The sequence below is a fragment of the Ptychodera flava genome, chromosome 12 (genome assembly GCF_041260155.1).
Source record: "Ptychodera flava strain L36383 chromosome 12, AS_Pfla_20210202, whole genome shotgun sequence".
Classification (NCBI taxonomy): Eukaryota; Metazoa; Hemichordata; class Enteropneusta; family Ptychoderidae; genus Ptychodera; species Ptychodera flava.
Genome location: NC_091939.1, coordinates 27,968,071 through 27,983,413, shown reverse-complemented (window position 1 = coordinate 27,983,413; position 15,343 = coordinate 27,968,071). Strand labels below are relative to the sequence as shown.

General features: G+C 38.2%; 2 protein-coding genes across 2 annotated transcripts; both read left to right on the top strand.

Moving 5' to 3' along the window:
- Positions 1 to 30: 30 nt before the first annotated feature.
- LOC139145544 (uncharacterized) lies at positions 31 to 9,289 on the top strand. The gene is made up of 16 exons (XM_070716774.1): positions 31 to 169; positions 634 to 849; positions 1,635 to 1,786; positions 2,228 to 2,406; positions 3,055 to 3,184; positions 3,522 to 3,717; positions 4,757 to 4,932; positions 5,424 to 5,613; positions 5,895 to 6,050; positions 6,163 to 6,385; positions 6,521 to 6,600; positions 7,360 to 7,473; positions 8,100 to 8,247; positions 8,503 to 8,654; positions 8,900 to 8,991; positions 9,185 to 9,289. The coding sequence occupies exons 1-16, from the start codon at positions 133 to 135 to the stop codon at positions 9,287 to 9,289; spliced, it is 2,346 nt and encodes a 781-aa protein (XP_070572875.1). The 5' UTR covers positions 31 to 132.
- LOC139145545 (uncharacterized) lies at positions 9,236 to 12,262 on the top strand. The gene is made up of 5 exons (XM_070716775.1): positions 9,236 to 10,284; positions 10,562 to 10,734; positions 10,867 to 11,206; positions 11,333 to 11,413; positions 11,690 to 12,262. The coding sequence occupies exons 1-5, from the start codon at positions 9,340 to 9,342 to the stop codon at positions 11,759 to 11,761; spliced, it is 1,611 nt and encodes a 536-aa protein (XP_070572876.1). The 5' UTR covers positions 9,236 to 9,339; the 3' UTR covers positions 11,762 to 12,262.
- The last annotated feature ends 3,081 nt before the right edge of the window (positions 12,263 to 15,343 follow it).

The following is a 15,343-nucleotide window of genomic DNA, read 5'->3' as shown; positions in this document are numbered from 1 at the left end:
TGCGTCGGGGAATTTATCGAGTATCACCAGCATTGTGTTCTGGGATGGACCAGATGGTGTGGCTGGCGACTTTGAAGTTCCTTTCTTGCTGAGGACTGGTTGGACGAAGAGCGCGAGTACGATGATTGTGGAATGTGTTGCAACCAAAAGAAAGAATTCGCAGACGAAGGTAATACATTTACAAGTTAAACCCTATGTCTGTCTGCCTGCCTGTCTGTTTCTCTGTGTCTCTGGCTCTCATTTCTGGGTTCTTTCACGATCGTATGATATTAAGTGAATTCTTCGGTAAAAAAAGTGAATGTTTGGTACAGAAGGTTCAGAAATAATCGTGAAAATATTGATATGTTTTTCAAATTTGTAAATGATTGTTGAAAATGTATTTATTTGTACGGAAAACGTAAAGTACATTCTCATTAGACTGTTGACAGCTCCTCGTTTTTTTCTTTGCCGAAAAAGCTGACGTTGAAGATATGTTATGTGCCGTGCAGTTTGCTTCACCCAACAACCGAGACTTGGTCTAAGTGTCGACTTCATTGATGCGAAACGTATGAACTGCACTAGCCGTCAAGCGGGTATCCGGCAGTCGACATTCTACTATAAATAGATAAATTAATAAAGAAAATTATATTTCAGATATCAATTGCCTGTGTAACTGCACAGAATATTTTGAAAATCTTGAGCCGACTACAGCAATGCCTACTACTACTACCAGCATGTCGACAACGGCCGTACACACTACAGCGGTACCCTGGGATATAGTCCAGGACGACGATCCAGATGACACATTTGAAGGTGACATTGAACTGAAGTCTATCGTCTACCAATCAATGGGAATTCAGATTTATCCAGGTAAGACTGCTTCTTTTTAAAATTCAACTACAGAGTTATTGGCAGTCAGAATATGGTTTTGTAGTTGCTAGTCTCTAATTCGATGGCAATAAATACATGTAAATGGAATATTCTGCCGACTGAGAGTAATTGACACCTGCCAACCAATATGATACGCTCTCACTGTATCGGTCATTTTGTTCTGTGCAACGTTCATGATATGTGAAAACTGTTAAGACCGTGACTCTTATTCAAAGGCATAAAAGCATTTCTACGTTTCTTGGAACTATGTTCAATGTCACTGAACATTGTCATTGTCATTAATCGTTGACAATGATTAATGACATTCGAATACGTTCAATATCTCCCATGCTTACGCACTATGCTAACGTTAATATGAACATTTGAAGCATGTACATGTTGCATTTATTCATATAGTATCGACCATGCTGCGATGAAAGCTGTTTATAATTAACCCCTGCATTCTGATAGCTTACACTGTCAAGCCGCACCTTGTAACCTAGCAGTTCGTCAACTGTAGATAAAAAATATACAACAAATTTGAGATACTAAATATCGCTCTAGCTGCTAGCTCTCCTTTTTCTTTTCCTGCATCCGGATTGTGTAACTGTTCATGTTCGCCATCACATCTTCAAATACGTAATGCAATTATCCATTCAATTTCCACATACCCTTCACTTGCACAAGCTTGTCTTATGTTACCGCATAAATCCAACATTTGTCTAGCCGTATCTTAAACCATCAATTTACCAGAGAAGTTACAAATTACCGTGTTTCCTTCACAGGCGCAGAGAAGAACGGCGAAGTAAAGCATTTTGTAGGACTGTGGTTCCGATATTACAACAACTCTGAACCACAGATGTATGACATCGCTGAGTTGGACTTTGATCCTTCCGAAGCATGGCATTCGTATGTATTGGAAGTTACAGCAAGTCAGGTATGGACATCAGTTATATATGTACATATCTCTCAATGCTTTTTATGTCGTATATTTTGAATCTACATTATATACATTTAACATTTTGTAAGTTCAGCGATTTATTTTCAGTATTGAAAACGAAGTAAGTGGAGGCATAAGTAAATCGTTCATATCCTGTCATTTATATTAAGTATTACATGCACTTATGATATGCTTTCTAGATTGGATACATTTAGTAGCATGATTATATTTTGAGAACAAGGTACTCTACACTTAGATTACCATACATTTTGGCATTAACTAATATCTGGTCTTTACATGCAAGCATCGAGAAACTGTGGAGGTACGTTAAGGGCCTTACTGCAACTCAAACTTGTGACGTTGTTTTGCGAACCGACATCTGAATACATAGTACGTCCATAGATGACTGTCATAACTAATCACGTGATCTCTTCGCAGAATGAGATGACACTCGAACTGTTTGTTGATGGCACAGCATTGTCGTTCATGGTTGGACTTGAACCCTTCTCCATGGATCCCAAATTCATTCTATCTGTGTGGAACGCCGAAGGCAAAATTTCTCCCTTTGACGATGTATTCACTCTTCCGGAATCTACGGCCTTCTTCAGAAACATAAGGTAAACCCATATGTTAAAGTGCGTATGACTTGGATAGCAGTGAGATGACCAAATCAGTTTGTACAGAGTTGCCCTCGTGTGACTGACTTGTGAAGTATTTTGGCACTACTTAGTCAGAGAAACTTTGTACGTGCAAAGTTTTCTCTATCATATATGCAAGCATTTAACCAATGGATCCCATTTTTCTGTTTTACACAAGCAACTGTTTGTCCAAACAAATTTAGGTGACGCTTATTTTGATCGTAGCGATGTCGGAGTTACTATGTTTCACTTTTAATGCAAAGTTCAACTCGACAATGCAGTTGTTACAGCCGTAGGGCATCATTATGGTTCCGAAAGCGTACGAAAGATCCATTTCTTTGTGTTCTGTTTTCTCATGAGACACATGGTTTCCAATTCACAAAAAGTAAAACTCTTTGTCACAGTTTTACCGTTGATCAAGCAGTGGGTTCATTGACATCAATGATAACAAAACACATTCTGACACATGTTGCTTATAACTGTCAACAGATCCACTATACAATCACAGAGTTTGCCTACATGTATTATATAGTTATATATGCTGGTAACGATCCACCCAATGTGATTTATTCATTTTAGTTTTATTTCAAAATAGACATATTTTCACGTACTCGTGTCTTGTAATAGATTTCCTCCATCAGCCGATGCAATGTGTAGATTCGGTGATCCATTTCGTAGTGGTGACAACCCGATCGTTGCGTACTTTGCCGGTGTTGGTTCTGAACACCTTTTGGATGATGTTGTTCCCTTTTATGAGGTAAAGTATGTTAATAATGCACTGCTTAGTTATTCAGGTTTGAACTATATTGCAATTCTTGTCTATGTTGGCAATACTGAGCATGTGCAAAGTCACTTCACTTGTTGATGCAGTACGTTCTATACGTCTGCCAAGTGACTCATCCACTTATTTTCCTTGATAACATTACCGATGGTCTACAATATACCGCTTGTGTTCGCTTATTTAATTCTTGTTGAAATTTCGAAAATTATGCTTATTTCCATATGTGTTCAATTATTCTTATTTCCTGGACTTGTTAAATGTTGTTAAAAGGAAATTAAGTTTATTCTGTTGTGGTTGTTCTCTCTATACGCAGGTATACCGACCATGTATACCGTGCAGTAGCCAGTGTCTCGGCGAGTCGTGCGACAGCGAGTGTTCGCAAAGAGACACGACTGAATACCATGTCAAAATGACTGACCTCGCTCTGAATACAACAAGAACTATCGAAGAAGATGGCGAAACAGAATCTGTAACTGCAGTGTATTACTTTACGGTGAAGGCTGTCACAGGTAAAAAAATTATAGTTTTCAACTCTAATATGTAACAGGTCTGACCTGAGAGCGAGCGCAGCGTAGTATATCGTCATTGATGTTTTCAGGCAATAGCATGCTAATTTCTGTGTTTGATGCATGATTCATAACTTACCCATTGACTCGTTGAGGTTGAATTGTTGTCAATTGTTTTCTAGAATAACATTTATAGCAATTTAACTCGGAAATGCCAAGTTCACTAACGAAAATTATTTAAAACTGGTAAATTATATGATTCCGATCAGTTTATTATATTAAACAGGGAGGGGAACAGAGGCAGTCTAATGTAAAACACGTACTTGATATTCCCGTTGGTAGCACACTATTTTTAATTCTCGTGTGAGTTGACCGTTCGTTCTCGCGAGAGTAGGCTTGTTTCAAAATGGCGGCGCCTAGTGATGACCGATCCGGGCCTTCAAAAGTGATCGAAAATAGTCATTTTGAAACAAATTTCACACTTTCTTTGGAAGAGAGAGATTCTTTTGTCGGCAATACACATTGTCAAGTAGTTTTTGTGGTAGATAATATCTTTAATTTCACGCAATCAGTGTAAAAGTATTCAATATGGCCGCCTCCATGGAACTGTGCTCTCTTTTCAAACTCGTAGGTATATAGAGATTCCATTCTAAATTTCTTGTACACGCATTAGTCTTAATGCTCGCTTCGCGAGCGGCCTTTGGCCGCTCTCGCTGCGCTCGCTATTAAGTACCTAAACCCCCCCTTCCCACACACGCTGAAGACCCCAAAAAATTTATTGCTCATAAACAACTCAATAGAATACGCATTTTGGACTGGTTGTGGCATTCACTGGTCGTCACTCGTGTGGATTCTTTGATGAAAATAGATGACACTAGATTTTCCATTTACGCAAAATTTGACGATAATGATGATGATTGCGTATTTTACCACATACGCGCTGATGCGCGACCCAGCGCCCACCCTTAATGTTAGATGAAAGTTGCAAATCGAGGTAACAATAAGATTGCAAACGGTCTATTATCATATTTTCAATCACAAGGGTCTGGAAGATATGCACTGGCCTCGTCCGATGGCATATACATCGATGACACACCTCCCGTGTTTGATTATCTGTACCATGTTGATCTGTCATGGTCGGAAGACGAACCAGTGACTTATCAAGGCTGTAACTCGACTATTGCTGTACGATGGGATGTGTACGATATTGGCAGTCAGGTAAGCGAGATCTAGTGCTGACTCATCGCCGACAGGGTTTCATTCCACGTATCCGTCTATTTTAAATGACCAAAGACGTGTATCAGATCGGAAAGAGTCAATGCAGGTTTTGCCAAGGCAGCAATTGACTGTGAACGGGCGTTCCGCAACCCCGACCTTCGACCCTACACCACAATGCACATTGGTATCGACACAGACACATAAAAACACAGTGTTTCTATTTGTCTGTGGTATAGGTCGCGGAGCGCCGCAGCGCCCGCGAACGGCCGAAATTGTCAGGCAAAGGCTACTGTATGAAGTGTGGCGATATCAGCCAGTTACCAACACAGAGAGTACTTTTCGGTACAGATAGTGGCTTATCACCTACCGAACGGTGTATAAATCGTTTACGGTATAGGCCTACATGTTGGGTCACAATTGGTTCATTTAAAATCGCTTGTGCCGATGCTTGACAACACAGAATCATTTGTACGATACGTAATTTATCACAGGTAGAAGAATGCAAATGGGCCATAGGAACTTGGCCGAATGCTACAGATATCCAGGAGTTCGTATCAGTTGGACTTGATAACTTTGTATGGAACGATGAACTTCTAGGGCTACTGGAAGATGGGAAAACTTACTATGTGACGGTGTGGTCTATTAATAGTGCTGGACTAGTCACGGTCAAGTCGACATCAGGTAAGTGATCTAGTAACTGCAAAACCGTTCATTGATATCCCGGCAGTTTATCTTATCTTTCTAGTCGATTAAATCGAAAGTTTCCATGTGTGATCTAATGTGATTGCCCTGCAAGATGCGAATCAACACACTACCAGCATTGACGAGTGATCTGCTTTTCTCAAAGTGTAACGTACCTTGGTATAATATGAACGATAAGGTACAATTACAGTTATTTTTATGGCATTACGATATGATTAAATTCTTCTACCTGGTTAAATGAACACTATGCTCTATCTCAGGAGTTGCCATGGTACTATCACCACCCGATGTCACAGAAAGCAATACTACCTCTCTATGTGGAGACAGCGATGCGCCACCTTCTGGTCTATGTGGTGATCAGTCCAGTACTGGTTTGACGTGGACAGCTGTCGACGATGTCTCCGTCGATGCCTACTGTAAGTATAAGATATGAACAGTGCGTTTTGTGTACTAGCACTCAGTGCAATCTCTTCAAGCGTTGACATTACAGTTGAGGTACGAATCTTATCATCCAAATTCTGTCTCCAGATTACTCAATCGGGAGTTCAGAAGGTATGGAGGACATCTTTCCGAAGACTCAGGTCGGCTTCAACGAATCGGGTACAGTTACTGTAAAAGATGGGGCCATTTACGTCGAAGACGAACCCATCTCAAACATATCAGATATCAGAGAGGCTGCCGAAAAAACAGGGGGCGCAGATCTCGATGATGACACAGTTTATGAAGACAGGTTTCATATGGAACCTGGAAGGTAAATTTTCTTCGAAAAACGATGAAACTGAATACTTCTCCCTTCACTTATTTGTTTCATCCCGTTGAAAAACTGCATGTATCGTTTCTTAAACTTAATTCTTCCACGACAATGTACGTATTATTTATTCTGTAGGACTTTGGTGTCTAGAATAACAGTGTGCACGAAGGGTCACCTCTGTGAAGATATGCAATCCTCGAAAACGACAATAACGAGTAAGATTGTACTTGAGAACACCTACAACCAGAAAACTGATCATTGGCTTACTTATATTTTAAGAAATATAAATAATGATAACCAGTCATAAAAAACATTTAATGTACTTCTGACACTTTGCGAACATGAATATCAGTTCACCGACTGCTTAATTACAAACTTATATATATATATATATATATATATATATATATATATATATATATATATATATATATATATATATATATATATATATATATATATATATATAGGCCTACCACTTGCAGGCGCTCATTTTGAAGACTACGAAATAAATAAAGTCTTCACTGGCTTATTTTTGTTAAATTGATTTATTTTCGCCCATATAGATAACGCAGGGATGGTGGTTATTTTAACTTTCCAGTACCAGTAAATATTTCATTCGTTTGTCTAATAGTAAAATTTGCACGAGGACCCGTGATTTTTATTCTTGATTAAAGAGAATGGTTGAAAGTTTTCTTAAGGAAAGTTTGGGCAAAGGTTTTAAGCCTTCCATTGTATTTTTGCTGTCCTATGTTTTAACAAGTTTTCGTATGCTGCACATGTACTGTGTAATTAAAATGTACCACAGAGACACTGCTTAGCTAGGTTATTGACACTCTTTATAAGAGTGGGAATTTGGCGGGGCGGTTTTGATTGCAATGTCTTTGCTAGGTGACTAGATGCTGTACGTTGTAGTTTCGAATCCGATCGAAAATCTGTTGAATTCCCTTTGTTTTATTTCTACTTTCTTCAAGGAGCGGAAGATCATCTGTTAAAAGCAGAAGATGGTTTACAAATCGACAAGAGTGGTGTGAAAACCCTTCATAAACACGGTGACTCGGTCAAATCTGCAGGTTTTAAGGAAAATGGTGAATACTTTTATTTTCGCATCCAAATGTACTCCTAATTACGGGACAATATACGAATAATAGAAATGTTATACGTGTGATGGCACAATTACGCTTCAAAATTACTGGTTTGATCGTTATATGAAACAGATGTTGTTTGATCCACAGTTTCTTGCTTCCTCCTTGCCACAAACCCACGTGGTCAAATATTTGAAATAGATTGATTTTTTGCCTTCAAACCACAAATGATGTCATATAAATTTCTTTATTTCGCCTCCAAATACCTTTGCCAAAACAAATGGTACCCCTGACCTTATCTAAATTCCAGGCCCACCTCCATCGAAATGTTAGGTTTCCACATCTTAGGCGGAGAACCATAATAATGGAGATAAGATTGATAATAGAAGTTAAACATTACAGTTCTAGCAGTCGCGCTATCTGTGACAATTCTTTTATCTTGCCACACTACACTTCACCTTTTTACGTACACATTCTCTCCATTCCGTTGCGAGAAAAAGAAGAAAACTCGTAGCATTAGAGTAAGCTAAACGTGATTATCAATTTTCAACGAACTCAAAATAGCATGCTATATAGATAGATAAGTCGAAGAAACGTCTGACCATGACAACAAATATTTTATTGATCAGTGGAAACGGGAGAGAACGTGATTGTCGGCTTGCTGAATCATGATGACGTCACTGATGAGTATGTATCTGACGCGTCAACTAGTTTCACACCGTACATAGTTGACCCCGAAACAACGATGGCTGACACAGACAGGTATCTGCACAGAAGGTATGCTAAATATTCATGGCTTGGTGTACAGAGAATTCGGTACGCTGAACACTCCTGCACTTTACCATCGTGAATGTTCCATTATGATTTGGCGATTCCTAAAGACTCCGATTACGTTCCAGCTGCCGAAGAAATCTATTTTGTCTCCTTAAAATGTTAATGTGACATAACATTTTTTAATAATTTTATCAATGTATCCCAGTTAATGTACGCATTTACCAAATGTATCGCAATCATCACAATTTAATTACACAGAATTCGCAGTATCATTGGACCAACATTTTACGTCACAACTATTGGTGGCACGCCGTTAACAGAACCCTTCGAGTTATCTGTTGGATATGATTCGTCTTCATTTGCCAGCGACAGCAGCGAAACGGAGCCGGCGATTTTGTACTGGGATAGCGGTAGGTCCGGTGTAGTATTGTTCTTGATATTTCTCAAACCGAAATAAAAATGTCAGCATTAGAACTCGTACCATGCACCTAGATATTGGTAGACAATTAATTACAGTTTTCAGATGGCAAATTTATCAAACTTTAAAGCCACTTGATACTGAACACTGTACATTTTAACCATAAACGTTGACTTTCACTAGACGTAGAGGTTCGATACCAGACTGATACTTATATTTGTCTGTTTTCTGCTATAGAGATGCATCAATGGAAAGATGTAAGCCATACTTGCTCGGAAAGTTTCGGTGAATATAAACACGACAAAGAAAACAGTTTGTTGACGGTACAGGTAAATAACTTAAGAATCTCCTTTCGTAATATTTTGTTCAAAATCACCGATCGTTATAATTGTTTATGTGACAGCTGATTTTAAACCTAATACCATACCATACCATACCATACCATACCATAGCATAACATAACATAACATAACATAACATAACATAACATAACATAACATACTGCTTCAATATTTCGTTCAGGTGTGTGCAACAACGAGCGTAAGTGAGTCATACACAGGGCGACGACGGAAAGATGTCAACCAAGGATTCTTTCTGGTCCCACTGAATTTACATTGGCAATCATAGGACCGTTCAGCAATTCTCCACCTGTGTTTACTTCAGCCTCTAATCTATGGATGTGGGAAGATGGAGGCACTCTAAGATATCAACTTACGGCCTTTGATGCGGATGATGACGTCATAACGTTTCATCTCGATCCAGCATCACCGCATTCTGCTGAGAGTGTGAAAGTGTCCGCTGATGGTGAGTTCACGTACAGGCCATGTTTAGATTGTTACGGCGTCGACTATGTTACAGTTATTGCACGAGAAGACAGGGATGACGACTTTGAAGAACTCTCGACGGTTTCCACCATTGAAATGAATATAAGGGGAGTTAATGACAATCCCGAACTGTTGTTTTCTGTCAATCACAGAAGTGTTCTCAACAACGATCACAACGCGCCAACAACAACGACAGCAGAACAGCGTCATGCTGATGATGACTTCTACCTTGGACTTGAAGCTGTTGTTGGAGCATTTGATCCAGACACATCTGACATGCTTACATTAACCTTTGATCCCCCAGAACACGGTGAACTTATAATTGGATCGCAGCACACCCAAGTTACCTTCATTGATGGTGACTGCAGTGGTCCAATGAATATAACCGACGAACACCTCTCTGTCCAAAGTCCCGACGTACCAATAGTCGTGTTTCCTTGTGGACTCGTGATTCCTCATGAGCGAGACAGACTGGCTTGGGTCTTCAGCGCCTTAGAGTACACGCCTTTCGTTGACTTCACCGGGAAAGACTCGTTCAAAATCAACGCGGTCGATCAAGACGGTGCATATTCTCAGGTTGCTGTGATTGACGTGTTTGTCCTTGTCAACCCATGTATGAATGGTGGAGTATGCACCGGACCAGAGCATGATCCAGATTGCTCCAGCACAGAGAGAACAAGTGGATTTGACGGGTATTCGTGCAGCTGCCCTCCAGGTTTTACTGGAACACTGTGTGAGACTGAACTTAGCTTGTGTTATTCAAATCCATGCCCTTACAACTACACATGTGTCGACCTGGTAAGATCCGTTACTCTCCTATAATTGTTACTCCACAGTAACGATTTCAAATTTAACACGGCGACTGCTAAATTTCAGTATAGAAATATAGCTTTAAACATCATTCAATTCCATTTTGCAGCAAAATCTGACTCCTGTCTGATGTGACCACTTTGCAAGTGAGCATTTCAATCAAAGTAATAGGCTGGCTTTCATTCGGAATTCACATGTAAGATTATTTTGTTAGAAACTCTGTAACTTACTAAACAATTTAAGAATTTTTAACTTTCCTTTGTAGGGAGAAGCTCATTCTTGTCATTGTGAAAATGTCAACTGGCCATGTAGCGGGGCAACACCAGCTTCGTACACTGCTTTGATTGGCGTTGTATTTGTTGTTATCATCCTCATCGCACTTACAATCATTGGATGTCGCAGACTTCACCAAAAGAAGAAAAAGATGACGGTTGTTGCGTAAGCACTTTAGTACTCTCTCTGTCTTTTCTGATTTTTTCTCTTTTAGAATATATGATTGTATTGATACTAAACCTGTTCCATAAAATTCTTAGAAAATGTCTTTTTTGCCTGTTTCACTTAATACCGTAGACCTGAACCAATAGAGACAACATGTCAACCAGTTTTGGGCGAAACGGAAATGAAGAATTTGACCGCAAGATCCCCGTCTCCCGCTCAAGACGAACAACATAGTATCCCTGAAGATCGACGAGAACTCGAAACTGAAGACACCACGACCGTGTCTGATGTTCAAGAGGATAATTGTGAATTGGAAGAGGAAGATATAGATGAGACGATCGTCCTGGAAGCAACAAATCCTACTGAGGAGACACAAGTTGACAAGAATGATGGCAAGGTGGAGGAGACTGCCATGATGGGAACAAGTCTGACACAGGTGTCAGGAGTTACTGGCACAAACAATAACAATATGGTATGAGATCTGGTCTTGATATTAAAAGTATTTCCTATTATTTGCTCGTCTAACTATTCTAATAAGTTATTAACAATTACTGAAGTTCACTTCATTAAAAATTGTTTTTATGGTCATGACTTCCAGATACATCATCAAGGAGAGAAGCTGAAAGTAGCTCCCGTTACACTTGAACGATTTGGATTCGTCAACAGACCATTCGCTCCGGTATGTTAACTCTTTACTGTTGTCTTCACATGAGCAGTGCAATGAACAGGTGTTTTAAATGTGTAGTGCTGTTTGGTAATTACAACTCTGAAATGACTTCATACATTCTCTACTAGGATTCAATTGCCAGAAGACGGGACTGAAATTTAAAGTCACTCACTGTAAGCCGCTATTGCGCGCAACTTCAAAGCTGGAGTAACTTCTTTGCCGTCAATATGAAAGTGAAATATCCAACGAATATCACATAATACCAAAATTGTCAATTTTATCTTTCAGAGAGCTGCATGGGCACTTGCTGGCAACGATGAACAACCTGTAACTCTGAATGATCTTGAAACAGAGGCCTAAGCTTTGATTTGCCCTGATATCTAACTTCAGTTTTAGTAGTTTTGCAAGAATATTGTTACCATTGAGTAATTCATAGTGAACAGAATATTTTTTTAATGATTGTGGTGTTTGCATATACTTGCCATTCTAGAGAGTAGCTTGCATAGGTGATCTGTTCTGAATACCTTTTATAACCCTATAAATTTCCGCCATAATTAGAATAAATACCGTTTTGCTTATTCAAATGCCGAACGTCACTTTGAACTTGACCGATAAATAAAGAAACGCGTGTCTTCATTACTTAGCCTGAATGTAAATAATTCGACATGAATGATAGTTTCATTGATTATAACTGCACCGTTTTTACAATATTTGACTTATTTTAAACTGTCTTTGCAATTGTGTGTAGACGTTTGTTGACTTTTTATAATTTGATAAACCTGCTTTCAAGTTTCCTTTCAATCAAACAGGCGATTGAAGCAAATAGTCAAATAAAATGTATTACAATTAGTCTTAAATCAATATCAAATGTTTGTAGCCTTTGTGAATACCGTGAGTACAGACTGCAGAATGCGTCATACCCGTACCTTAAAATTAGATATGTGCATAATTAATGAGTAACAGTATGATGCCAGGGTCAATTTGGCCCATACATGACATTATTCGATTGACACAGGCCTCTAAAATTTGCCATGAAGGAGCCTTCCCCTGTTGTCAACAAATACTGTTGACAGAATTTTGATTGATTACCGTTTAATGGAAATGAGATTGATTTAAATGTTTCAATCGAAGATGGCCGCTGGGTCATATGACCAGTCGGCATGGTAACAAAAATGTAAAATGTGGTCTTTAAGTTTTACCCAAGTGCCAAATTTCAAGTCATTTGGTGCGACGGTCTTTGCGTGGGAGTACGTCAAAGGACAATCAAGGTAATCCAAAATTTGTCGAAAAAATGGTTCAATACTGGCTCACACGAACCCGGCAAAACCTGTAGGCCATGTACAGTTCCCGAGATACGGGGACTTTGCATAACCAATTAGTTATGGAAAAATATAAATTTAATTACTTAGAATCTCCCTCTCAGAAACGGCACGGTCAATGACCTTGAAATTTTGAATTTATAACGTCGCCTAAAAATGGTGTTAACAGTTACATGATTTTATGCAAATTAGGGAGAATTCAATATTTCAATCAAAGATGGCAGCCATGTCACACGACCCACTGTATTGAAAGGGTCATGTCACTCGTACTTTGTATGTTTAATGCGCCCTGCAAGTTTGAAAAGGCTACAGCAGCGGTTTTGGAGATCTGTCTTGGCAAAATTGTTATGGCAGAAGAAGAAGTAGAAGACGAAGAGGAAGAAGAAGAGGAAAAAAGTTAAACTCCAGTGAAAACAATATGTGACTTTTGGTCTTTTGTTTCTTGCAAACAAAAATTCTGAACATCACTTCAAGGTTATCGTAGATCTTTTGCTAAAAACAACAACAATAGGGCTGCCAAATAAAGTGACTGATGCAAATGCCTTTCGCAAACATTATAGTGCTTACACTAATTTCACTTCAAATTTTGTGTTGCTTTGGGAGTATATTTTTGAACATTATTCCATGGTTTTCGTTACGGTAGGTTTTTCTCACATGTTACCTTATCTCTTAAATTACTCTAGTAAATAGATTATCAACACTAAGTTTGTATAGAATCCATGTCCAGTTTTTTTGAATTTTATTAAATCATATCCTTGACCCTACTAAAATGCCCGCTGAAGAAATAGTTCTAATGCTCTTGATTGTTTGAACAGTATAGTCATTTATTGGTCAAGTAATGGAGAAGTGGCCTGATGGCCATATTGGAGTTTTGTAAATGGGAAATCTTAGATGTTATGATACATTGCTTACACTAAAAACGCATTAAATAATACAATTGCTTTAATAAAATGTTAATAGGTATCACCGTAATTATACTTGATAAAATGTTTGTAAGGATTGTCCCAGGCTATTGGAGATCTGGTAAATCTTAACGGAAAGAATATCAAAGTCTGAATAAAATAATATTCAAAATTTGAGAAGTATATTAACATTTTGACAACACTTTGCTCGCTTAAATACATTAACGCCCTGCATATCAACAAGCGCTCACGATATACCGTTATTAATGGCAATAGACGTTCCGTTTGAGAAGCAAATATTCGCCGGGTATATATTTCTGTCACAAGTTTTAAAACAAGTAAGCGCGAAAACAATGAGAAATTACCAAATCAGTTAAGTTTTATCGGATTTGATCGGAAATCTAGTTCTTTGAGTTAAGCAACTTGCAAAACCTTGTGCAGTTCCTGCCACTATGAAGATTGCAAAGAACTTTATGAATACCAAAATTCTGTGTTGTAGCTTTCAAAGAGGCCAGCCTCGTTCGCAGCAACTATTGTAAGGTAGTATTTCAACGACGGATCCACACCAGTCAAGAGATAATCCGAGGCGCGAGTTTCAAACCATTTAAGAACATTACTTCCTCCAGGTACCGAACTGATTGACAGCTCATAGGTGAGAGACGAGTTGCTGATGAACAGTTCGGTCCAGTCTAAATGTACTGTGTTGTCGCTAACCAGACGTGGTGACGTCATGACCTGATGAATGATAAACCAGATATGAACTGAATATGCTCACGTGTTTTACAACAGGTTCATTAATAGTAGTACGCTTCACAGAACAATAAGATATATGTTATCACTAATGAAGCAGGTTTTTTTCAATATCGCACAGTACTCTCAGATTTTAATCACTAATTACAAAACTTTATTTAATATTCAAATGAGCTGTTAATTAACTTGACACTGCTCAATGCTTCATGGGACAATTAGATATCCATCAGATCAACATTTGTAGCATGTTTCATTTAATTTAATGCTGTAATTTTAGAGTAATGTCACTAATTACAAAGTTCGTTAAATATGCAAATAAACCCTATATTAACTTGACACTGTTCAATGATTCATAGCACAATTAAATATTTATCAAATCAATATCTGTAGCACGTTTCACAAAATTTGGTGCTGTAATTTCAGAGTTATATACCTAATTACAAAGTTTATTAAATATGCAAATGAACCCTTAATTAACTTTACACTACTAAATGCTTTACAACACAGTTAGATATCTGTCAGATCAGTATATGCAGCAGTTTTCATCACATTTGATGCTCATTTGCATATTTCATGAAGTTTTATAAGTAGTCATATAACTCCGAAATAACTGCTAATTATTAACTTGACACTGTTCTATGCTTCTCAGTACAATTGGATATTTATCAGATCAACATCTGTAGCAAGTTTCATCAAATTTAACACTGTAATTTTGGAGTAATATCACTAATTACAAAGTTCATTAAATATGCAAATAAACCTTAATTAATTCACACAAGTAAATGCTCTACACCACAATTAGATATCTGTCGGATCAGTATCTGCAGCAGATTTCATAACACTTGGTGCAGATATTTTGGAGTTATATCACTAATTACAAAACTTCATAAAATATGCAAATGACCTATTTGTTAACTTGACACTGCCAAATGCTTCGCAGTACAATTAGATATTTATCAAAACAATATCTG